Below are 26,498 nucleotides of genomic sequence, written 5' to 3' on the forward strand. Positions count from 1 at the left end.
AATCACTGCTGAATCCAATATCATGAAGATTTCCTTTATGTTTTCTTTTAAGAGGTTTATAGTTTTAGTTCTTAAGTTTAGGTCTTCAAATCATTTTGAGTTACTTTTTGTATATGTTATAAGGTAAGGGTCCACTTCATTTGCATGTGGATATTTGTTGTCCTAAATGTGCTTCATTTTGAAACAACCCCGCCCCCTCCTTCTGAGTTACTACTCTCTTTTTTTTTTATTTAAAAAAATTTTTTTTTCAACGTTTATTTATTTTTGGGACAGAGAGAGACAGAGCATGAACGGGGGAGGGGCAGAGAGAGAGGGAGCCACAGAATCGGAAACAGGCTCCAGGCTCTGAGCCATCAGCCCAGAGCCCGACGCGGGACTCGAACTCACGGACCGCGAGATCGTGACCTGGCTGAAGTCGGACGCTTAACCGACTGTGCCACCCAGGCGCCCCCTGAGTTACTACTCTCAATTGAATAGTAAAACCAATGGTATACTTCTTTTTTTCTCAGTCTTTTAAGGCTCATAGAGGGAGGTGTCTCCCCTCCAACAGGAAATCTGATGCCTGTTAGGCTCCATGGAAGGGTTGGTTGTGTTCTAGTTGAGCTTAAATAACCACACAGAAATAATTGCAGGCACCAGGCAATACATTCCTCTTGTGTCAAATGTCTGAAAGCAACTGTAATTAGCAGAATAGGGGAGGAAAAAGTGGAGGTGTATTTCTCCAGTTTGGGAAAAAAGGAGACAGTGGGCACGCAAAGTGCTCAGAACAGACCCTGGCACTTAGGAAGCGCGGAATAAATGGTAACTGAGCGGTGGACCCTCTTAACTTCCCCGTCTGTAAATAAGGGAATTGGCTAAGTTGATACATTCTCGGACCTTGGGCGATTCATTTTCCAGGCGCACGGGGAAACGGAAGCCAGAAGAAAGAAAGAAGCCTGGCGACTCTGCGCCCAGGCCCGGATTTAGCACAGCAGGTAACTACCCACCTGGCTGTGGAGGCGACCCAAGAGCCAGGCTGATGGGGCGGGCAGCGGCCAAGGGGAGGGGCTTCCCGTCTCCGCCCACACCCCACCGTTTTCCTTATTGGCCCCGTGAGCTCTATAACTCGTGACGTCACACGTGTGCGCCACGAGTGTGGAAAAGGGGGCGTGGCCCACCGAGAAGGAGGAGACAAGATGGCGACGTCCGTGGGGCCGCGGTGCCTGAGCTTGCTGCGCGGTGTCACGTCGTGGCGGAGCAGGTATAGCTGCTTGGGGAGGTTGCCTCAGGGCCGGAGGCAGCTTAGACCGAACCGGAGTCGGGAGGGAGGAGTCGTTTCCCTATTACGGGCTCGACCTGAGGAGGGGTCGGGTGGAGATGGCGCCATCCACCTTCACCTCAATCAGGTGGGACTCCCGGCGTGTAGGGAGGTCCGGGTTTAGTTAGGGGCTGGCCTGAGCGCTCTCGCTTTGCCTTTTACAGCTAAGTGGAAGTGCAGAAGGGAGAAAAACAAGAAAACCAAACAAAACAGATGGTTGCCTGCCCACCACTAGAGTCGAGGCTGGACTGAACGCTTCTTTCGGGATTTGTGTTCCTGGAAGGGCGACAAGATGTGGGAAGAGCTTTGGACTGGAAGTTGGGGTCTTTACTTTGGATTCTTGGTGTTTGAAGCGAAGAGGTTGGATTCAGTAATCGCAAATAGTCTGTTAAGAAATTAGGTCTTGGTTACTCTGGTTGACTCCCAACTGTTAAGTTCTTAGAGTTGGAAGAGACGTGAGAGGTCATCTAAATCCAGCTGTTTTTGGAATTGTGGAAATTGAGGCCTTGAGAGAGGGAGGGACTTGCTCAGTTTTACCCAGCCAGTTAGTAGCAGAGTCCGGACCCCGACCAGGCTACCTCTGTCTCTCACTCAAGGACCTTTCCCTTAGGCTGTCCACCATGAGGGCATTTATTATCCACAAATAGCTAGGGACCATTTGGACTCTCAGAAAATGGATTAAAATGTGGGTAGCTATGACTCAGAGTCGGCTGCTTGGTGTCATTTCAAAGTGAGAAGGTTTGGAGACGCATAGTGATTTTTGTTTTTCTGGCAGGGTTAATTTTGTCAGCATTGACCAAAACTTGCTCTGTGACCAGAGGTGATCTATCACTGTGATTTGGGGAAGTAAAAGGATACTGGATTTGGACTGAAAGTGAGCAGAAACTGATTGTCCTTACCATCAAAGCTTTACTCTCCTATCATGGACTATTTCAGAAATGGTGTAGTTCTCTCAGGAGGGGGCTCTGCAACGTGTGGTAACAGTTGGGATTTGGAAAGGAGGGTCTCTGCTTTCGATATTAATACCAGATGTGCTGTTTATCAGTCAGCCGTGAATTCACCTAAACTGTGTCATGAGTTAGAATGACTAAAAAATGGCATTCCTAAAATATTTTTTTAGATGAGGAGGAAGATTTACTCGCTCACCATCATTAAAAAAAAGGGTTGGAGGTGGGGAGTCCTACTTTAGTATCAATATAGATAAATGAGATTGGATTTAGGTGCAGTGGTTGGAAAGGATGAGGATTTGGGTACAATAAGAGCTTTTAATTTTCAAAGGTATTATATATTGTTGATAACAAATACCAAAACAGCATTTTCATAGGCTTTAAGTAAAGCATGGCTGTGAGACATACAGATGAAAACCTCATATTGCAGGGGAGTTTTACAGTTACTGGGTGACGTGTGGCAGGTGATAGAACAAAGAGAAAACAATGTCTTGGGTAATTAAGGGCCATGTTTCCCAAATTTGTTTGATAAAATAATAGGGTAGGTATTTATTAGAAATTGAGATTCCCAGATATATCCCCATCCTGCTGCCAAATTCAGATTTACTAGGTGTAGTAGCTTGGGACTGCAAGTGTCTTAGATGACTCTTAGGTTCAGGCAAGCATACACTGACTCCTTAGTACCTAAGGAGTGGTTGGCTTGTACAAGGCTTTCATTCAGAAATATTGACATTCCTACCACTGCAAACCATAGTGCCAGGGACCATGGGGGAAAGGAACAACGAAGACAGGAATTAAAAGATACAGCATTTGGAATGGGCTTTTTGTTTAAAGAATTTTGCAGTCTAGTAGAAGGGAGAGAAAACACTCAACTAAACACTAACACAAGATAGAATGTGGAATAAGGCCTTCAGGAGGTCTGCCAGTTCATTTTTAGAAAAGCTTCATATGTTCAGAAAGCAGGAGCGATTCTCCCTCTCTCTGCTCCTCCCCCACTCATGCTATGTCTCTCTCTGTCTCTCAAGAATGAATAAATGCTAAAAAAATTTTTAAAAAAAAAACGGGGGCGCCTGGGTGGCTCAGTTGGTTAAGCTCCTACTCAGCTCAGGTCATGATCTCATGGTCCGAGGGTTCAAGCCTGTGTCAGGCTCTGAGCTGTCAGCACTCATGCCCTGTCTCTTTCTGTCTCTCAAAAATGAATAAATGTTAAAAAAAAAAAAAGGGGGGGGGCAGGAGAGATAGAAGGATTATAGTTAAAATGTCACCACCAGGGATGATGTTAAAAGATTTTAAGTTTACATGACTTTAATTCTATTTTTTTAATTATTGTTTTTTTTATTTTGGAGAGAGAAAGAGAGCACATGAGGGATGGGCACAGAGAGGGAGACAGGATCTGAAGCAGGCTCCATGGTCCCAGAGCAGAGCCTGATGTGGGGCTTGAACTCACAAACCATGAGATCATGACCTCAGCTGAAGCTGGATGCTTAATCGACTGAGCCACCCAGGTGCCCCAAAAGTGTTTTTTAACCATGACAATATGGCCATAGACCAGTCAGTGTGGATACTCGTCATAGGCAGTTTTTTTTTTTTTTTAATTTTTTTTTTTCAACGTTTATTTATTTTTGGGACAGAGAGAGACAGAGCGTGAACAGGGGAGGGGCAGAGAGAGAGAGGGAGACACAGAATCGGAAACAGGCTCCAGGCTCTGAGCCATCAGCCCAGAGCCCGATGCGGGGCTCGAACCCACGGACCGCGAGATCGTGACCTGGCTGAAGTCGGACGCTCAACCGACTGCGCCACCCAGGCGCCCCGGCAGTTTTTTTTTTAAAGTAATCTCTACTCCCGCAACGTGGGGCTTAAGCTCATGACCCCAAGACCAAGAGTTGCTTGCTCCACTGACTGAGCTAGCCATGGGCCCCTGGTCATAGACAGTTGATATAGCCATCTCAGTTGTGTGCCAGCTGAACATAAACTCTGTTACTTTAAAAAATAGTAATAGGGGTGCACCTGGGTGTCTCAGTGGGTTAAGCGTCCAGCTCTTGATTTTGGCTCAGGTCATGCATCTCTTGGTTCGTGAGATTGTGCTCCTGCTGTCAGTGTGAAGCCTGCTTGGGATTCTCTCTCTCCCTCTCTGCCTCTCCCCTGCTCATGCTCGGGCTCCTTCCCTCTCTCTCTCTCTCTCTCTCTCAAACATAAATAAACATTTAAAAAGTAGTAATATGTAGCTAGGTGCTGGTTTTTTATGATTGTCTCATGTAGTGTCAATGGGATCCTGTTTTTACAGGTGGGGAAATTGAGGCGTAGAATTAATTGAGTTTCCTAAAGTCACATTGCTAATGAGTGGCAGTAAGTCATGCATTCAGACTTATGTGCTCACTCATGGGCTTTAATCACCTGCTTGCAGCATGCCCACTTGAGTCACCACCTAGAAGAGTCAGCTGGTTGAATTTATCCATTCATCCTTCTGGGGTTTAATCTCACCATTGAGATTGGAGTTCAGTGGGAAGGCAGGCAAAGTAAACAAATAGGTGAGATAGATATATATATACACACACATACATACACACACACACACACAATCTTTTCGTTTCAGGTAGTGAGAAGTGCCATGAAAAAAATAAAGGAAGGTGGTTAAAGGGCACATGGTAGTCAGGTAAGACAAACTGAGAAGGGAACATTTCACAGAGAACTGAATGATGAGGGAGTGGGCCACATAGAAGGGTGTGCCCATTAGAACAAACAGCAAATGCAAGGGTGTGGAAAGAGGCAAAGGTGTGGTGAGTACTAGGAGTGGCAACTGGAATGAGTAAGGAGGAGACAGAAAGCAGTAGGATATCTGAGAATCCAGCAAGGACCAAGTACATGGGGTCTGGTCTTTTCTGTTTTGAAAAGGTCACTCTGGCTGTTTTGTGGTGAATAGGATATAGAGGGCCAAGAGTGGAAAGTGGAGAACAGACTTTCTCAATCACTTGTTAAGAGAATCAGGTGTCTTGGGTTAGGGTGTGAGTAGTGGTGGCAATGAGAAATAGATACATTTATATACATCTGTGTATCTTTATATCTATGCGTGTGTGTGTGTGTGTGTGTGTATAATTTTTTTTTACATTTTTTTTTTTTTTTTAGTAATCTCTACACCCAACATGGGGCTCGAATTCATGACCCCGAGAACAAGTCGCATGCTCTTCCAGCTGAGCCAGCCAGGTGCTCCTAGACAGATAAATATATTTTAAAGGTAGAGTCTTCCTGTCTTGCCAGTGGATTGAATGTGGATAATGAGAGAGAAACGTCTTCTATATGAATGAGTCTCAGGGTTTTGACTTGTGTAGCTGTGTAAAGGGTGCCTTTTGCTGAAATGGTATATTATAGTAATGCTGCTATGGTAACAGTAAACCCCAGCATCTCAGTGACTTAACACAGTGAAAGTTTATGTCTTGGGGCACCTGGGTAGCTCAGTTGGTTAAGCATCTTACTCTTGATTTTGGCTCAGGTCATGATCTCATGGTCTGTGAGTTCAAGCCCCACATGGGGTTTTGTGCTGACAGCATGGAGCCTGCTTGGAATTCTTTCTCCCTCTCTTTCTGCCCCTCCCCTGCTTGCTCTCTGGCTCTCTCTCTCAAAAATAAACGTTTGAAAAAAAAAATCTTTTTTTTTTTTTTTAATTTTTTTTTCAACGTTTATTTATTTTTGGGACAGAGAGAGACAGAGCATGAACGGGCGAGGGGCAGAGAGAGAGGGAGACACAGAATCCGAAGCAGGTTCCAGGCTCTGAGCCATCAGCCCAGAGCCTGACGCGGGGCTCGAACTCACGGACCGTGAGATCGTGACCTGGCTGAAGTCGGACGCTTAACCGACTGCGCCACCCAGGCGCCCCAGAAAAAAAAAATCTTAAAAAAAGTTCTCATCACAAGAAAAAAATTTTGTTAACTGTATGGTGACAGATGTTAACCAGACTTATTGTGGTGATCTTTTCACAGTATATATACATATTGATTTATGTTGTACACCTGAAACTAACAATGTTATATGTCGATTATACCTCAGTAAAAAAGATAGAAAGGGGTCAATTGTTGCAGATGCTCTGTGAGAGGTCAAATAACACGAGACTCAAGAAATATGCATTGGTGTTGGCAACCTGGAAGTTGTTGGTGACCTTGACAAGAGGTGACATGATTGAAACAAAAGCTTGGTTGAGCAGGATTAAGAGAGGGTTAGAGGTGAGGAAGTAGTGCCAGTGAACATAGCTCTTTTTTTTTCTTTACCTTTTATTTTAATTCCAGTTAATGTACAATGTTATATTAGTTTCAGATGTACAGTGATTCAACACTTCCATACAACACATGCTGCTCATCATGTGACAAGTGCACTGTTTTTTTTTTCTTTTTAATTTTTTAAATATTTATTTTTTGAGAGGGGGGAGGGACAGAGAGAGAGAGAGAGAGAGAGAGAGAATCTCAAGCAGGCTCTGCATTGTCAGCACAGCCTGACACGAGGCTCAAATCCACAAACTGTGAGATCATGACCTGAGCTGAAACCAAGAGTCAGATGCTTAACTGACTGAGCCACCCAGGTGCCCTCTCTTTTTTTTTTAAGTTTGCTTATTAATTTTTGAGAGAGAGTGTGCGGGTGAGTCGGGAAGGAGCAGAGAGAGAGAGCAAGAGAGAGGATCCCAAGGATCCCAAACAGAGGATCTCCCAGGGCAGGGCCTGATGTGGGGCTCGAACTCACAGACCTTGGGATCATGAACCAAAATCGAGTTGGACACTCAACCAATTGAGCCACCCAGGTGCTTCATGACAAGTGCACTCCTTAATCCCCATCACCCGTTTAATCTGTCCCCTACACACCTCCCTCTGGTAACAACCAGTTCTCTTAATGTTTTGTTTCTTAAATTCCATATATAAGTGAAATCATTTGTTATTTGTCTTCCTCTGACTTATTTCGCTTAGCATTATACTCTCTCGCTCCATTCGTGTCATTGTAAATGGGAAGATTTCATTCCCTCTGAGGGCCAAATACTATTCCATTGTATATGTATACCATATATTCCTTAACCATTCATCAGTCAATGGACATTTGGTCTGCTTCCATATCTTGGCTATTGTAAATAATGTTACTATAAACATAGGGCTGCATGTATCCCTTTGAATTAGTGTTTTTGTATTCTTTTGGTAAATACCTAGTAGTGTAATCCCTGGATTGTAAGTTCTATTTTTAACTTTTTGAGGAACCTCCATACTGTTTTCTACAGTTGCTGTACCAGTTTGCATTCCCACCAGCAGTACAAGACAGTTTCATTTTCTTCACAGCCTTGCCAACACCTGTTGTTTCTTGTGTTTTTGATTTTAGCCATTCTGACAGGTGTGAGGCGATATTGCTTTGTAGTTTTGATTTGCCTGATGATGAGTGATGATGAGTGCCTTTTCACGTGACTGTTAGCCATCTGTATATCTTCTTTGGAGAAACGTCTGCTCCTGTCTTCTGACCATTTTTATTTGGATTATTGGTTTTTTTGGGTGTTGAGTTTTTAAGTTCTTTAATATTTTTTGGATACTAACACTTTATTGGATATATCATCTTCTTCCATTCCATAGGTTGCCTTTTAGTTTTGTTTCCTTTGCTGTGCAGCTTTTTATTTTGATGTAGTCCCAATAGTTTGTTTTTGCTTTTGTTTCCTTTGCCTCAGGGGTCCTATCTAGAACCAAGTTGCTACAGCCAATGTCAGAGAAGTTACTGCCTGTGTTCTAGGATTTTTTACAGTTGACAGTGCACGTAGCTCCTTTTAAGAGCTTGTTATGAAGGAGAGAAGAAAAGTGGGGTGGAAGCTAGAGAAGGGCCCATGGTAGACAGTGTTTATGTAAGATTGGAGAACATACAGCATTTATCTCAGGATACGAATGATCCAGTTATAAAAGACTAACTAGTGTAATGGGGTATTTGCCAGGCATTTTTTTCCAGGAGCCGGGGTTACAGAGGTGTATGAGAGAACTGAGCTCTGTGTTCTTGGGCAGGCGTGCTGAGGTGAAGGCCCATATGCAAGACAAACCACCTGAGTGCTGTGTGTCTGGTTACAGTGGATAGACCATTATCTCCCATTTGTACCTCCCCAGCCAAGGGAAGAAAAGCCTTATTCAGCAGTCTGCAAACATTCTTTTAGTTTGGGGGGTTCAGCATTCATTCTGGAACACAATACAGCAGTGTACAGAACACAACAATGTACCTTTAGTCAGTTTTTACACTTCTTGTTCTAATTCTGTTTGGAAAGCAGGGTTTGAGGCTTTTAGCTTTTGTAGTGGGAGTTTCCAGTCTTAGAGACGAGCATTGTTCACTGCTGAAAGAACATTCATATACTGAAACATACCCTTTGTGTTAATAGCTGTACATCTCTCTGGCCTTAGTGGTGATGATTATCATGATTCCATACTTTTTCTCTATACGAACCTGACTTGCCTGTGGGAGAATCAGATTCTCCCACATATTAGCACCATGCTGTGACGGTGTTTTTAAGTCAATTTCAAGTAAAATAAAAAAAAAGGTGCCTAAATCTGATCATGTTTGCAGGCTATCTATATAAGACGTAACTACTAAATATCCATGAAAATGTATATTATTGTATGAAGGTCATAAATGTAGTTTTATTTTCCATAAAAGTAGCAATGTAGACATTTGTAATAAATTATTACATCTCACATAAAAGGCCTCAGCAGAAAAAGAAGTGCTTACTGACAAGGACTATTTTCTTTATTTTACTATTTTTTTACTAACTTCTTTACTTTAGATTTCAGGTCAAAATTTGGGGAAACCAAAGTGCTATCTCAATTGACAATGAGATGTGTGCTCTTTGATTAGGGGAAATGAAAATTCACAAATGCTTTCCTTGCTGGCAGTCATTTATTGCCACTGGGAAAATTTCCAGTTTCCTTGGGTGAAGGTGAAAGAGAAACAAACTGAGTCAAAAATAATGTTTTCTTAGGGGCACCTGGGTGGCTTAGTCGGTTAAGCGTCCGACTTCAGCTAGGTCATGATCTCGCGGTTTGGGAGTTCGAGACCCGTGTTGGGCTCTGTGCTGACAGCTCAGAGCCTGGAACCTGCTTCAGATTCTGTGTCTCCCTCTGCCCCTCCCCTGCTCACTCTGTCTCTCTGTGTCTCTCAATAATAAATAAACATTAAAAAAAAAAAAAAAGAAATAATGTTTTCTTAGAGTGGAAAGCTATCCTTGGTAATTTTTTTTCTCAGGAGGCCTGAAACGTGTTCAATCTGTCAGCATAGCTTGACAAAGTAGCAAAGTAGCCACAAAAGATAATCCAGAAATTCTAAATTAATTGAGCTTTCTAGACTTGAAGTAGATTAGAATAGTTACACATGGTTTGTGTCATTTTTTTTTCCAGGACAGATTTTTAAAATTTAAAATGTGTTAGATTCTTTAATGCGTAGGGGTTAGATGTTTTAAAAACAAATTTTTTTTTTAATGTTTATTTGTTTTTGACAGAGAGAGAGAGAGACAGAGCATGAGTGGGGGAGGGGCAGAGAGAGAGGGAGACACAGAATCCGAAGCAGGCTCCAGGCTCTGAACTGACAGCACAGAGCCTGATGTAGGGCTCGAACTCACGGACCGTGAGATCATGACCTGAGCCGAAGTCAGATGCCCAACCGACTGAGCCACCTGGCCTCCCCTGGGGGTTAGATGTTTACAAGGCTGTGTAGAGTTCTTTTGTGGTACAGAAACATACGGCTTTGTGGAAGAGTGCTGGCTTTACTGCCTGTTATGATATTATGCTTAATTAAGAAAATAACTTTATTGTGAAATAGTTTCAGAAGTTAAAATAGAATTCCCAAATACTGTTTACCCAGATTCCCCAGATGTCGACTGTATTTGCTTTACTATTCTCCCTCCCTGTCCCCTCTTCAGGTGTATGTGTGTGTGTATATATATATTTTTCCAAAACACTTGAGAGAAAATTAACAGATTTGATATTCCTTTACTTTGAACCATTTCAGCCTTTTTCCTACAAAAACATTTTTCTCACACAACCACAGTGGTGGTCAAAACCAGGAAATTAACATTCATATAAGATTGTTAGTGAATCTATAGATTGTATTCAAGTTTTGCCAGTTGCTCCACTAATTTTTTAAAAATTTTAAGGTAAATGTTTAACAGTTCATTTCTGTTTGCTTATAGCCTCCTCCACCATGAGAACACTGTTCTGAGCCATTTCCTACAGTCCTTAAGGAAGCTGCCTGTCAGAGCCTTTTATACAAGTAAGTAGCAATTATAGGTAGTGCTGGCCTCTCTGTGCTTCAGTTTACTTATCAGTATACTGGGATAAACAGGTCCTATTTCATGGGAAATTATTAGAATTAAATTAAAATTAAATGACCTTGTATCTGTGGAGTGCTTAGAGTACCAGGCATATAGTTATTACTGAAGCACTAGTGATTGTAACCTGATCATTTTTACTGGCTGCATAGTATTCCATTGAATGACTGTACCATTTGGTGTTAGACATTTAAATTGTTTCTAGGCTTTTTCTACTATATACTTATTCTTTTCTCCTTAATGTTTATTATTAAGAGAGAGCACGAGCAGGGGAGGGTCAGAGAGTGGGGACAGAGGATCTGAAGTGGGCTTTGCACTAACAGCAATAAGCTGGATGTGGGGCTCGAGCCCACAAACTGTGAGATCATGACCTGAGCTGAAATCAGACACTCAACTGACTGAGCCACCCAAGGACCTCTCTACTATATATTTCTGTGGTAATATATCTTTGTGCAGCTTCAGGATAAATTTGTAGTGTTAGACTTGCTGAATCAGAAGATTTATGTGTTTTGCAAGTTGGTATTTAGGCCAAATTGCTCTTCAAAGAGGATTGTTCCACTTTATATGCGTTTGAGTAGGAGGTGCTCGTGAATGTGTCAGTTCCCCACACCCTCATCAAAACTGTGGATTGTGAACTTTTTGATATTGTAAGCAGCCATTTGAACTTGTACAAGAATGTGTCTTGTCTTTACTATTTAGATACCATTTTTTTAAAGTTTACTTATTTTGAGAGAGAGAGAATGTGTGAGCAGGGGAGGAGCAGAGAGAGAGAGGGAGGGAGGGAGAGAGAGAGAGAGAGAGAATGAGAATGAGAGAGAGAAAGAGAGAGAGAATCCTAAGCAGGCTCTGTGCTGTTAGTGCAGAGCCTGATGTGGGACTCCATCTCACAAACTGTGAGATTATGACCTGAGCCAAAATTGAGAGTTGGGTGTTTAACCAGCTGAGCCACCCAGGCACCACCTAGATATCCTTTTTATTCTATCATACCAGAAGCCATTTTGAACTGTCCAGTGAGAATATCTTGGGGATAAAATGAGATGGTTGATGAGAGCGAAAGCAAAACATTCATTTATTTATTTATTTATTTATTTATTTATTTATTTATTTATTTATTTAAAATGTTTATTTTTGAGAAAGAGAGACAGAGTGTGAGCAGGAAAGGGATAAAGAGAGAGACATAGAATCCAAGTAGGCTCCAGGCCCCGAGCTGTCAGCACAGAGCCTGATGTGGGGCTTGAACTCACAGACCATGAGGTCATGACCTGAGCTGAGGTCAGCCACTCAACCAACTAAGTCACTCAGGCGCTCCTATTTATTTAAAAAAAAAAAAAAGTTTTCTTTAAGTTTATTTATTTATTTTGAGAGAGAGAGAGTGTGTGTGCGAGTGCAGAAGCGGGAGAAGGGCAGAGGTGCCCCTCCACTATTTAACTTTAGAACATTTTCATTCCCTCCTCACTGTGCCTCAACACCCCCCCGACCCCGCCCCAAACCTGCAGTCCCTTGCAGCCACTAATCTACTTTATGTCTCTGTAGTATGTTTCCTATACTGGACGGTTCATGTGAAAGAAATTCTACAGTATGCAGCCTTTTGTGGCTGGCGTCTTTCATGTATTGTTTTCAAGGTTCATGTTATATCATGTGTCAATACTTCATTCCTTTTTTATTATCAAATAATATTCTATTATATGGTTATGCCTCATTTTGTTTATTCATTCACCAATTGAAGGCCATTTGGATTGTTTCTGTTTTTTGGCTGGTGTTGGACATTCTTGCACAAATTTTTGTGTAGATGTATCTTTCTCTTCTCTCAGGAATATCCCTAAGAACAGAATTGCTGGGTTGTATGGTAATTTTATGTTTAACATTTTGAGGAACTGACAAACTCTTTTTCAAAGTGGCTGCCCCACTTTATAAAATCCCACCAGCAGTGTACGGGGGTTCAAGTTTCTCCACATCCTTGCCAATACTGAGTTGTCTTTTTTTTTTTTTTAAACTAAAAACTTTTTTTGAGAGAGAGTGCGCATGAGAGGGGCAGAGGGAGAGGAAGAGAGAGCATCCCAAGCAGCCTCCGCGCTGGGCTTGATCTCACAACCCTGACATCATGACCTGAGCCAAAATCAAGGGTCAGGCACTTAACCGACTAAGCCACCCAGGTGCCCCTGAATTGTCTTTGATTCCATCCTAGTGGGTATGAAGTTGTAGCCATCCTAGTGGGTGTGAAGTTGTAGCTCAGTTTGGTTTTGATTTGCATTTCCCTGATCACTAATGATGTTGTATTGGTTTGTTACAGCTGTTGTAACAAAGTACCATAAACTGAGTGGCTTACATAGTAGAAAACTTACTCAAGTTCTGAGACTAGAGGTTTAAGATCAAGGTGTCACAGGATTGCTTCCTTCTGATGGTCATGAGAGAGAATCTGTTCCATGCCTCGTGTCTAGCTTCTAATGGTTTGCCGGTGGTCTTTGGCTTGTAGAAGCATCATCCTGGTGTCTGCCTTCATCTTCACATAGCATTCTCCCTATAAGCGTGTCTGTTTCCAGATTTTACCTTTTTATAAGGACACCAGTCATATTGGATTATGGCCCACCATGATGACCTTATTTCATCTTGTTTACCTCTCTAGAGACCCTGTATCCAAGTAAAGTCACATTCTGGGGTACTGGGAATTAGGACTCAGCATACGAATTTTGGGGGGACACAGTTCAACCCATAATAGATGTTTAGCATCTTTTCATGTGCTTATTGGTCATATGTATATCTTCTTTGGAGAAATGTTTATTCAAATCCTTTGTACATTTTTTAATTGGGTTGTCTTTTTTATTATCAAATTGTAAGAATTTATGAGAGTTTGCATTGTAGTATACTAGTGTCCAGTCAGAATTGGGCCTGGATTGTAAAAGTAAGGTCAGAGAGTGCTGGATGAGAAGTGATACCTGACTCCCAGTTGTGGACCTGGTGGTGTCTTGCCAGGCAACTTGGATTAATTTTGTTTCTTGATCTCTTTTGTGATTCAGTGTTTTCATGTTAAATTCTCTGGCTATGGTGGCAGTTGAGGTGCATTGTAGTTTCACAGGAAAGATGCTTGTCCCTTACTTATTGGTAAGATTTGGAGACAGAAGGGTCTTACTAGTGACTCAAGGTTGCACCTGCTTATCATACCCCTTTAGGGTCCTGTAACCTTTACTGAAGGCTTCTTTTTTTTTTTTTTAATGTTTTTATTTATTTATTTATTTATTTGTTTATTTATTTAAAAAAAATTTTTTTTCAACGTTTATTTATTTTTGGGACAGAGAGAGACAGAGCATGAACGGGGGAGGGGCAGAGAGAGAGGGAGACACAGAATTGGAAACAGGCTCCAGGCTCTGAGCCATCAGCCCAGAGCCTGACGCGGGGCTCGAACTCACGGACTGCAAGATCGTGACCTGGCTGAAGTCGGACGCTTAACCGACTGCGCCACCCAGGCACCCCTGTTTTTATTTATTTTTGAGAGAGAGAGAGAGAGAGAGAGAGACAGAGTACAAATGGGGGAGGGACAGAGAGAGAAGGAGACACAGAATTGGAAGCAGGCTCCAGGCTCTGAGCTGTCAGCACAGAGTCCAACGTGGGGCTCGAACCCACAAACTGTGAGGTCATGACCTGAGCCAAAGTCAGATGCTTAACTGACTGAGCCACCCAGGCACCCCTACTGAAGGCTTCTAAGATGCGTGACTTTTCCTGGGCCTCCTTTTGGTGCTGTTTGCATGACTCATCCCTGTCCCTTCTTCCAGTCTCAGAATTTTCTATTTTTTTGTTAACAGATGCCAGAAGAGTCCACACTGCCCCGGCTCGAACCTTGTTCCTGCTGCGCCCCCTGCCCATTCTGTTGGTGACAGGCAGCGGGTATGCAGGTTACCGGCAGTATGAGAGGTACAGGGAGCGAGAGCTGGAGAAGCTGGGCTTGGAGATTCCACCCAAACTTGCTGGTCCCTGGGAGGTAGGACTAAGGTGCAGTCACCGTGAATTCTCATTTAACACAACTATCTGACACTTTTTAAATTGCCCCAAAGTTGAAATGTTTGAAAAAGTGCAATGTTCTTTTTTGGAGCTCATGTCTCCAGTGGGTTTTTGGCCAGACACAGACATTATACCTTTGGTGTCATGTTGGGCTTCCCTTCTGTGTCCACACTTACTCCTAATCTCCCCAACAGCTCTGAGGAGAAATTCATTACCTGCTGTTGAAATCCTCAGAGTTCATGCCCTTCTCTGAGGATAAGCTGAAACAGTTGGACTTTTGGGATGTGGATAAGTTCTCACCAGGAACCAGACTGAAATAATAAAATTTCCTTTATTTTTATTGCTCAAAATGCTTCCCCGACAATAGGACCTTTCAGTAGGGGCAGGCTTCAATGTTGTTGAACCATGAATGATGTACAATAGAACTGTCTTATTCATCTGTGCTCCAGTGGTCCAGAATGATTGGTAACTTAGAGTAGACAGTCAGTAAATTTGGAACTGAGTATTAAGATGCAAGCTTAAAAATGTCTTCTCAGCTGTAATTTAGCAAATAAAAAATCTGAAATATTAGTAGAGCCAGTGGGTAAAAGCGGGGGTGGGGGGGTGAGAGTAGGGACTTTATGGTATTTAGATGATGCTCTTGGGTTTCCTCATGAGCCGTTCCCTATCAGTAATCCAGCTCTGCTGAATCCACTGACCAAGGCATGTGGGTCTTAAAGGCGAGTTCCAGCCATGTTCCTCAGTAGCTGTGTGAACATGAACATGTCACTTGCCATTTGGTTCTCTGTGTGACAATGTCATAAACAACTATAAAATAGGTTGGATTGGAACCCAACTGAGATTTCTTCCAGCTCTAGCATAGTTTATCTAGGAATATTTGTTGGCATTGGCATTACATGCTACATTATAGGCTTCCTCCTAAAATCCTGTTTTGAATTTTGGTTTTGACCCTCTTCCTCCAGTAGAATCTAGTGTAAAGATTTCACCTGATTTCCACCAGTCCTATAAAACTGTGACTTATTCAGCTGGTCATACAGATCCAGATGTGGCTGTTACCCAAGGAGATACCTGCTTGCCCGTGTGTCTGTCCTTTTTCTGGCCTATTCATACACCTTGGGCTTCATAATAGCCTATCTCAGACCAAGAAAAAAAAAGGCTTTCTGTTTTCTGGTAGTATATGACAAAGTCCTTTTGGCGAAGGGTAATTGTGTAGTATGTGAGTCACACTTTGAAATTTTGCTGTACTCTATTTCCCATGACATTGATGGTTTCCTCTGTAAACGTACCTTCTTGTTTAGGCTAATACTTGTTAAGACTGGGATCAATGACCCCACTCAAGATGGTTTCTCTCTGACCCCAACCATTTGTCAGGCTGAGTCACCCTGTGATGAGCTCGAGACCCATTTCAAAGGTCTTCCAAGAGAATCTACATTTGGAAGAAATCTGTGACTTCTAAAATCATAAAAGACTAATGTCAGTCGTATTTTTTAGCATTCACCATTTGTATAATTGGAACTACTGCCATATGTGAGTCAGTGTCTGAAAGATGACCGTTTGTAAAGAGGACAGGGTTGATTGGCTTATAAGTTCTAGGGCCTGGACGGTAACAGAATACTGGATCAGAGTGGCTCAGTGCTGCACAAGGTCTGAAGCCCCTATTGGTTCAGAGCTGGGTTTAAGTTAGATACTGTTAGATTCTTTTCACTGAGTAAAATGGCCATAGGACTGCTGGATTTACAGGCAGGACTCCAGCATTTCACTTTATGAAAAGGAAATGGTCTGGACTCTGACCAGATATTGTAGGATTTCCGGAGAGGCAGCAGGTCGTGAGAAGGGAGAGTGCTGACTAGGAGTCATGGGCTGGATCCTAGTCCTACCCCTGCCCCACCTAATCCCTGTCATCTCATGAAAAATGAGAGTACCCCAATCTGGTCAATCATCAGAATTGTTGGGGAGCTTTAAAACTATGAATTCTTTGTTCTTATCCCTGGAGATTTAGAAAGTTTGAGCAAGACTCAAGATCTTTGTTTTTAAAAAGCCCCTTTGAGGATTCTGATGATAATGTAGGAACCATGGGCAGATGAGCTGTAAGGTTCCCTTCAGGGCTCTGTTTTTAAGCGGCAAATGAAAATTTCTGTGGGTGATTTTGCTGGAATATAATCTCTTCATGTCCTTGGGTCAAGTCAGGCATCTCCAGAGCTTAAGAGAAGACAGGCTGGTAGTTAGGCTGAGATGAGCTCCTGGGGTCAGTGGCACAGTTGAGGTGACTGGGTGATTTTGTTTTACCAATAGCATTTTCTGGATTTCCAGGAGATAGACATGGGTCTAGGGGCAATGTAGCCTTCCCCACACATGAAGCAGTCCTGCTAGCTCCTGTTGGTCAGTGTGCCAGCAGGAAGCTTTTGTTCCCCTTTCCCATCCTGTAAGTTTCTCTTGTGTTGAAGAAATATCTGGGCATCCCTCTCTATCAAAACTTTAAAATATTTTTAAAATGTTTGTTTTGGGGCTCCTGGGTGGCTTAGTCGGTTAAGCGTCTGTCTTCAGCTCAGGTCATGATCTCACAGTTCGTCAGTTCAAGCCCCGCATTGGGCTCTGTGCTGACAGCTCAGAGCCTGGAGCCTGCTTCAGATTCTGTGTCTTCCTCTCTCTTTGCCCCTCCCCAGCTCACACTCTGTCTCTCTCAACAACAAATAAACATTAAAAAAAAAAAAGTAAAAAAAAATTAAAATGTTTGTTTATTTTTCGGAGAGAGAGAACAAGAAAGATAATGCATGCATGAGCAGGGAAGGGGCAGAGAGAGAGAAATCCCAAACAGGCTCCACACTGACAGTGCAGAGCCCTGTGAGGGGGTCAAACTCATGAACCTGTGAGATCATGACCTGAGCCAAGATCAGGGGTTGGACGCTCAACCGACTAAGCCATCCAAATACCCCAAAACTTTTGTAATTTGGTAATTTTTTATTTTTTAAGTAAGTTCTGTGCCCAACATGGGGCTTGAACTCATGACCCCAAGATCCAGAGTCACATGCTCTAGGAGTGCTAGGGTGACTCAGTTGGTTGAGTGTCTGACTTTGGCTCAGGTCATGATCTTGCAGTTGTGGGTTCGAGCCCTCCATCGGGCTTGCTGCTGTCAGCCTGTCAGCTCGAAGCTGGCCTTGGATCCTCTGTTCCCCTCTCTCTCTGCCCCTCCCTTGCTTGTGCTCTCTCTCAAAAAAAAAAAAAAAAAAAAAAAAAAAAAGAATCACAAGCTCTACTGGCAGAGCCAGCCAGGTACCCCCCTGTATCAAAACTCTTAAGAGCATGTTTGTAATGCTTTAGGTTGAATAGCACCTCACAGTTTTTCTTTCTTTCTGTTTTTAAAGTTTATTTATTTTGAGAGTGAGAGAGCGCACCGTGCGCGTGTGTGCATGCATGAGCAGGGGAGGGGCAGACAGAGGAGGAGAGAGGGAATCTCAAGCAGGCTCTACAATAAGCATGGAGCCCAATGTGGGGATCCATGCCATGACCGTGAAATCACGACCTCAGCTGATGTCAAGAGTCAGACACTCAACTGACTGAGACAGCCACGTACCCCAGCACCTCACATTTTTTCTGAATCCATTTATTTAAATTTTTTTTTCCAACGTTTTTTTTTTTTAAATTTTATTTTATTTATTTTTGGGACAGAGAGAGACAGAGCATGAATGGGGGAGGGGCAGAGAGAGAGAGAGAGACACAGAATCGGAAACAGGCTCCAGGCTCTGAGCCATCAGCCCAGAGCCCGACGCGGGGCTCGAACTCACGGACTGCAAGATAGTGACCTGGCTGAAGTCGGACGCTTAACCGACTGTGCCACCCAGGCGCCCCATGAATCCATTTATTTATAACAGCTCACTGAGGTGGCAAAGGCCGGTGTTAGAGCCATTTTACAAAAAGAAAGACCATTTGGTAGCAGAGTGGGTTCCAGAACAGAAATCTTTCGATGCCCAATCCCATACTTTTTAAAACAATACCATGTTGCCAATAAAAGGTGCTGTTAGTACAGAATTTAGACAGTGATAGCAAGAGATGGAGGTGAGCTTTAACCTGCCCACTGGGGCTTGCTGTGTACTCAAGGTACCTCCATTCTGTGAGGGCTCCGCCTGTATAACTTATGAGGTGAATTGAGTATACTGACTTGAAAAGTTGTCTGTAGTTACATAGGTGAGAATTCATATTATGCCACCCATCCCCCATCATAATACTCTTGAAGAATTTATATACATATCTTTCCTTTATTTCAGTTCTTCCTGTCCACCTCCCTGCCCTTTCTCCTCCCTAACAGTATAGAAGAAACCATTGCTCCAAAATGCGTGCCATCTCACTCACTGCAAGCTCTACTCTGGGGTGCAGGGAGAGGGCATGGCTCTTGCAGAGGGGAGGTGGGTGTTGGATGTGATTTAAGGAGACTTGAACTCAGCTGTGGGTCTTGAGTGTGTTTCATTTTCATGTGTTCTGTTTTTCACATTTAAGAAAATGTTTCTAGCCTCTTTGCCTGCTCTGAGAGTCCTATTCTTTTCATGGTAGGAAAAGAAGCACATGTAGTTGGCTGAGTAGAAATGAAACCTGTGTGTTTGTTTTATGTGATTAAGGGAATTCTGCAACTAGCAGCAAAGTAAGTAGCCTGTTGAGACCAAATAATTTGGTCATTTACCTGCTTGTAAAGGTTAATGTTCATTTTTTAAAAAATCAGAAAACATTACAAAATATGAAAATGAAAACAGTAGTGACCCACGATCCCACAATGCACAGGAAACCAGAGTTCACATTTTGGGGAACTTAGCCCTTCCGGGCTTTTAGATGTTTAGGAATATGTATTTTAATTTTAATTTTTAAAAAATGTTTATTTATTCTAAGGGTGGGGGCAGAGAGAGGGAGATAGAGAATCCCAAGCAGGCTCTGCACCACCATCACAGAGCCCGATGTGGGACTCGAGCTCACTAACCGAGAGATTATGACCTGAGCTGAAATCAAGAATTGGACGCTCAACTGACTGAGCCACCCAGGCACCCGAGTTGATTTTTAATGAGATAGTTTAAAATTTTTTTTAAGTTTATTTATTTCGAGAGAGTACATGAGTAGGGGAGGGGCAGGGGGGGGGGGGAGAGAGAGAAAGAGAAAGAATCCCAAGCAGGCCCCACACCATCAGTTCAGAGCCTGACATGGGGCTTGAACTCACAAACTGTGAGATCATGACCTGAGCCAAAGTTGGACATTTAACCAATTGAGCCATCCAGGAGCCCCTAAATGTTTGAAAATTTTTAAATAAAACATGATTATATAAAAATTCAAATACTACCGAAGGGTTTACATAAAAATATCTTCCATTTTCTGCCCCATCTACTAATCCCATCCCTACTCTCCAGAAGCATGCAAGCTTTTTTTTTTTTTTAATTTATTTTTGAGATAGAGTGTGAGAGAGTGCACGGGGGAGGGGCAGAGCATGGAGACACAGAATCGGAAGCAGGCTCCAGGCTCTGAGCTGTGAGCACCGAACATGGGGCTCGAACTCACGAGCTGTGAGATCACGACCTGAGCCAAAGTCAGACGCTTAACTGACTGGGCCACCCAGGCGCCCCTAAGCATGCAAGCGTTTTTAACATTACTGTATCTTTCCAGAATGTCTCTCCCTACTTACATATATTTTGGCTACTCAAAGGTGACTTAATTTTTTTCTGCTTAATTGAGAAATAATCGACATACATCACTTATGTAAGTTTAAGGTATACAGCATGATGGTTTGATTTACACATATCGTGAAATGATTGCCAGAATAACAGCTAACATCCATCATCTCTATAGAAAACATTTTTAAAAAAGAAAAAAGGAAAAAAGAAAACATTTTTTCCTGTGATGAGAACTCTTAGGATTAATTCTCTTTACTTTCCTATGTGATGTACAGCAGTGTTAGCTATAGGCATCATTTTGTATATTACATCCCTAGTCCTTATCTCTCTTATAACTGGAAGTTTATACCTTTTGACCTTCTTCCAATTCCCTGTCTCCCTCTGCTCCACCCCCTATAGTCTCATCCCTTTTCCTCTTGAGTTTGGTTTTTCTTTTTTTTTTTTTCCCTTTTATTCATTTTTTTAGATTCCACTTATATATAAGTGAGATCATGCAGTATTTGTCTTTCTCTGGCTCACTTAATGAACTTAGCATAATGCCTTCAGGGTTCATCCATGTTGTTGCAGGTGGTAGGATTTCTTCATTTTTTTTCTGGCTGAAAAAGATTCCAATGTATGTATGTATGATGTATGTACGTACACACACACAGACATACATATACACCACAACTTGTTTATCCATTGGACACTAGGTTGTTTCCATGTCTTGGCCATTGTAAATAATGCTGCCATGATGATTTCATTTTTAAGTCACTTTTACTCATGTATGGTCATTTACTTGCAATAAAACATACCCTTTTTAAGTATACAGTTCATTGTTGCTTTTTTATTTTTATTTTTTAAAATTTTTTAACGTTTATTCATTCTTGAGAGAGATACAGAGTGTGAGCAGGGTAGGGGTGGAGAGAGAGACATACACAGAATCAGAAGCAGGCTCCAGGCTCTGAGCTGTCAGCACAGAGCCTGACGCAGGGCTTGAACTCACGAGTGGTGAGATCATGACCTGAGCTGAAGTCGGACGCTCAACCGACTGAACCGCCCAGGCGCCCCTCTCTTTTATTTTTTATTAAAAAAGTTTTTTGAATGTTTTATTTTATTTTATTGAGATAGAGACAGAGCACGAATGGGGGAGGGGCAGAGAGAGAGGGAGAGAGAATCTGAAGCAGGCTCCAAGCTCTGAGCTGTCAGCACAGAGCCCGATGTGGGGCTTGAATTCCCGGACCATGAGATCATGTCCTGAGCTGAAGTCCGATAATTAACCGACTGAGGCCCCCCAGGTGCCCGTATATATCTTCTTTGAAGGAATGTCTATTCAAGACCTTTGTCCATTTTACATTGGGTGGTTTGTTTTTTGTTGTTGGGTTGCAGGAGTTCTTTATAAAGTCTGGATACTAGACCCTTACCAGATACATGTATTTGCAAATACTCTATTCTGTGGATTGTATTTTCACTCTCTTGATAACATGTTTTGATACACAAAAATTTTTAATTTTGATTAAGTCTAGTTTATCTATTTTTACCTTTATTGCTTATGTTTTTGTTGTCCTATCCAAGAAGTCATTCTGAATCCAGTATTGTGAAGATTCTCTTCTAAGAAAAATTAGGCCTTTCTCTCTCTCTCTCTTTTTTTTTTTTTTTTTTTAAGAAAAATTGTAGGTCTTCTGTTTAGGTTTTTGGTACATTTTGTGCTACTTTGAGGATGCCCTTGGCCTTAGAGCAGGAGCCGAGAGTTGAGGAGCTGCTTTCAGGAGTTTCTTCTCAGGAACCCATGATGTCATGGACAAGTTCTGGGTTTGTGGTCAAACTGCCTGTTCAGTTAGGCTGCTCAAGGCCTGGTGTTTGACCTTAGAAAGGAGGGTGCTTGACACTGGCATCTCTCTGTAGAGAGCTGGCTTTGCATGAATAGCACAGGGGATAGAAGACAACCAGGTGTGCCTGCAGCTGTCACATGTTCTGGGTTTGTGTGGCAGTTGTGATTCCAGATATGCTGTCCTTGTGTCCTCATTGTCCTTTTGTCCTCATTGTCAAAAAGGGAACCAAAACCTTCATAGGCATTTCTTAACAAGAGGGGTCGAAGTGTGTCGCATCTGTAAACCTAAAGTGTACAGTGCACACCTGTGCAGCATAGTGACTCCAAGGCTTCCTGTGAACACCTAGGTGATTTGAGTTCCATCCAGGATGACATCTGGTGGCAGACTCCTTTGGTCTCTGGCATTTCCAGGGTGTCCTTTTTTTCTTGACTGCTGGACCTGAGAACAGAGATGCATCTGGTAGGAAAGCTGACCTGCTGGAAATGGTGGACTCTTTGGGGAGGAAGCAGTCCTCCTGTCTCTCTTCCTGCCAGCCTCCAGAGGTGATCCACAGACAGAGGTGGGCCTATGACTGCAGAGCAAGTGGGGATTGGCAGCTGGCCTTTCTTATCAGGTGCAGAGGGCTCTCACTTGAACACCTGCACCTAGCCTGGAGGCACCCAGCCTGGAGCCAGGCACTTCGGGTGCTGAACATATCTGGCTGAGTGGACAGCATATAAAAAGTTCAGCCCTGAGTCCCTCCATGTGAAGCAGCAGCAGCGGGTGCTGAGAACAGGCCTGACTTGTTCTGCCTCACCTATCAGCAGGAGATGCTCTGTATGTGGAATCTGGTCTTGGGTTTTTCCCCCCACCCAGTAATAGAATTTAGGGAATTTTCTGTGGTTTAAAGCAAACTTCCAACTCTTAAATTGTGAATAGAGTAGAAAAGTCAAGAGAATAGAGTTACACACCTCTTGATTGAACAGTTAATGTTTTATTATACCTGCTTTATCTCCGTGTGTATATATATCTTTTATTCTCTGAATCATTTGAAAGTATGTTGCAGTCATTACAAAACTTCACCTCTAAAAACTTTAGTACGCATCTGAGTATAATAACTTGGTTTTGTTGTTCGTTTTTGGCCTAGCCATGGGGTCCTGTGGCAAGGTGTGAGGTGTTCAGGGACCAGTGGCGTAGACAGTAGGCCTCAGTCAAGAGCAGCTGGGCCCACATCCATGTTCACTCCCTGCATTAGCAACGCTTTATTTCCAGCCTCAGTTTAGAACTTAAAAAATGTATGGTGCAACATTCCAATTCATTAAAAGGAATGAGGGAGGACAGATCAGCCTGTGCCCACATATTACCCTATGTCTTTTTTCCTGCCCACCTGCCTGGAGCTCCATTTGCCTGCATTCAGCATACCCCTCTGTGCTGTGGTGCCTATGACGCTGGACAGTATTGAACATGTTCTGCACTTTTTTTTACAACTTTATATAATTACTATAGCTTTCTTCTTCTTATCTGTAAACAGGCCACTATAAACTCCCTCATAAGGTTGTTAAATGAGAATGATGTATGTGTAAATACCTCGCTCTCTGCTGGCAGGGTGTAGAAATTCAGTAAATACAGGCACACTTCATTTTATTGTGCTTTTGCTTCATTGTGCTTTGAAGGTAATTGCATTTTTTTGTTTTTTATTTTATTTTATTTTTTACAAATTGAAGGTTGGTGACAACCTTGCATCTAGTGAGTCTGTCAGCACCATTTTTCTAACAGTGTTTACTCACTTTGTGTCTCTGTGTCATATTTTGGTAATTCTCGCAGTATTTCAACGTTTTCATTATTCTGTTTGTCATGGTGATCTGTGATTAGTGACTACGACTTGCTGAAAGCTCAGATGATGGTTAACATTTTTTAGCAATAAAGTGTGTTTTAATTACATACATTGCTTTTTTTAAAAAGGTTTTTTAAAAAAGTTTTATTTTGAGAGAGCATGAGTGGGGAAAGGGCACTGGGAAATCAAAAAAATTCATTTGACTTGCATTTTTTAAAAGTTTATTTCTTTAGAGAGAGAGAGAATGCACGGGTAGGGACAGAGAGAGAGAGAGGGGGAGAGAGAGAGAACCCCAAGCAGGCTCCCTATTATTTGTGCAGAGCACGATGTGGGGCTCAAGTTCAAGGACCGTGAGATAATGACCTGAGCTGAAATCAAGAGTTGGATGCTTAACTGATTGAACCCCCCAGGCATACTGCTTTATTGCAGTATGCTGGAACCAAACCAGCAATATCTTTGAGGTATGCCTGTACTGTTTTACTTCCTACCTAATAGGTGTTAGGAAAGGTGGATGTTAAAGTGAGCAGTCAAGTTGGCAGGGAAGTAGATCCCACTTGTCTGCTCAGGTGTCGTTTACTAACTGCCCAGCTCTATCCTCAGAGAATCTTGGGCTCATTCAAGGTCAAGAGGGCGTCTCAGGGGCCTCAGGGCCCCTATCTGGGAGGAACTGTGGCGGCCACACCCCCAGGTCTCTCAGGCTGTGCTTTGCCTCTTCCCTGCTTGCCCCAGCCCAGGGACAACGCTGAGTGGTGTGTGGAAGAGCTGAGGACTGCCTGAAGAAGATGAGGAACAAGATAAAGCTGAGCTCTGGGTCTGGAAGGAGTCCAGGGTGGCTGACTCAGAAACATGTAGGGCCCTGTGTGGAGCTTTCTGCCAGGCTGTTCTGCCACAAATCACGGTTTCCTTTATTGTGCTGCAGACCTGCTCCGTGCCCCCTCCTCCAGGAGCTGCTGGTGGGATTGCTGAGAAACGCTGGCAAATGCAAGGGGGTAGGGCTGGGAGAAGGTTTCAGATGAAGAAATAGCCTGAGGGCACGTTTGTGAGGCTGCTAACTTGCCCGTGGCTTCTTGCACCAGCCACCAGCCACCAGCCCTGAGACACCAGCCATCACTGGTCTTCCTCAGGAGGCTTCTGCCAGCCCCCAGGGAATGAGAATTAGCAGAAAGCACCTGCCACCCCTGCCCTACTGCTACCTTCATCCCCTTGTACAGTAGTGCATGAAATTCACTAGGCAGGGAACTACAGTGGCATGAGTGACGTGGGACACCTGTCCACGGGTGCTGGAGGCCAAGAGGCCTGGGGCCTGCAGAGCCTTGCGGTGGCGCTAGGTGGCACTCCCACCCAGGGGAGTACCAACAAGGTAGGAGGACCCAGTGTGGCTGGAAGGGACCTTGTTCAGGGTGGGAACATAAACTTTTGTTTTTCCCAGAAATCATTTGTTAACTATTATCTGGAATCTAGAAGGCATTTCCTTACTGAAACATACGTGGTGGAAGTCAGGTTAGAAGGCTAATCTCAGGACAGACCTGTGGGCTGGTTTATGAGTTTTCTAAACACCAGTCTTCCTGAGAGGCTTAAAATGATTACAAAGGAACCCTGGTAGACCTGGAGTGTCCCTGTTGTTCATTTTACTGGGAGAGCATTGGTGTTTCAGAGGCTGCTCAGCAAATGAGAACCTGGGCTTTTGTTTTCCTCCCCTAAGTGTAACTTGGACAAGGCCTGGTCTGGAAGTACTGGAGGCTTTGGGGAAGTCAGAATGGTCCTCTAGGATCTTTCTGGTTCTGGAATTTAGTGTTGCAAGGATTCTGTTATCTTCCTGTGCTTTCACTACTTTTTATCCCATTTCACGGTGTGTTTGCTTAGAGCTCTGGGGTGAGAAGGGGTCTTAAGTCTCACTGAGGCTCAGAGAATGCTGTGGGCCTAGGCTGGGAGACTGCAAGGTGCAGCCCCTGTGCTGGAACCTGAGCCCTAGAGGGCTGGAACTCTACATAGTGCACCCCTGCTGCCCTATTCCTGCTGTACATTGGAAGTATCCAGCATTATGGAAATCCACAAGGAGGGACCCTGCCCGTCTTCTGCCCCTATCCCTGCTGTGGCATCCCAGGTCTGTAGCTTGTCACAGAGCACTTGCAGAGTGGATCCAGATGAGAACAGGTGTTTGGGGCTTTGTATGCCACCATGTCCTGCTCCAGGCTGCCTGGGCTCAGCTGCCCATCTCTTCGAAAGCCTAAAGGCTCTTTCTTCCTGTTCCAAATGTTGCTTTAGAAATCAAATTCTCAGGGCGCCTGGGTGGCTTATTCGGTTGAGTGATTTCAGCTCGGGTACTATCTCACGGTTTGTGAGTTTGAGCCCCACATCAGGCTTGCTGCCTTTGGATCCTCTGTCCCTCTCTCTCTGACCCTCCCCGACTCATGCCTGCTTGCTCTCAAAAATAAATAGATATTAAAAAAAATTTAAATTTTCAGTGATCAGAAGGAGCTAGGGTTGTACCCTTGTTCAGTGGCCTAGAGCATGAAGACTGAGCCTTCTGAGGCAGTCTGACCGCTGAATTTCACCGTTTGTTTGTTTTTTTGGGTTTTTTTGGTGTTCCCCGTTCACTCTATCTCACCTAGAAAATGTCTCTTCATCCTATGTGGAGCGAGTGCTTGCAGGCATGGGGTGTAAGGTGCTGCCCCCCC

General features: G+C 43.3%; 1 protein-coding gene across 5 annotated transcripts in view; it reads left to right on the forward strand.

Annotated features, from left to right (window-relative positions):
• The first annotated feature begins 1,153 nt into the window (after positions 1-1,153).
• Positions 1,154-26,498, forward strand: part of PISD (phosphatidylserine decarboxylase) — a 36,692-nt gene continuing 11,347 nt past the window's right edge. Inside the window, exons 1-3 of one of the 5 annotated variants that reach the window (XM_040464030.1) lie at positions 1,154-1,240; positions 10,421-10,500; positions 14,356-14,542. In XM_040464030.1, coding sequence (XP_040319964.1) covers positions 1,176-1,240; positions 10,421-10,500; positions 14,356-14,542 — 332 coding nt within the window. In that variant the 5' untranslated portion in view covers positions 1,154-1,175. Of the gene's footprint in view, positions 1,241-1,341; positions 1,386-5,422; positions 5,477-10,420; positions 10,501-14,355; positions 14,543-26,498 lie in introns of those variants that run through there. The other 4 variants (XM_040464032.1, XM_040464031.1, XM_040464033.1 and 1 more) reach the window with 4 other exon arrangements.

This window comes from Herpailurus yagouaroundi, unplaced genomic scaffold, assembly GCF_014898765.1.
Source record: "Herpailurus yagouaroundi ecotype Mexico unplaced genomic scaffold, PumYag 428, whole genome shotgun sequence".
Classification (NCBI taxonomy): domain Eukaryota; kingdom Metazoa; phylum Chordata; class Mammalia; order Carnivora; family Felidae; genus Herpailurus; species Herpailurus yagouaroundi.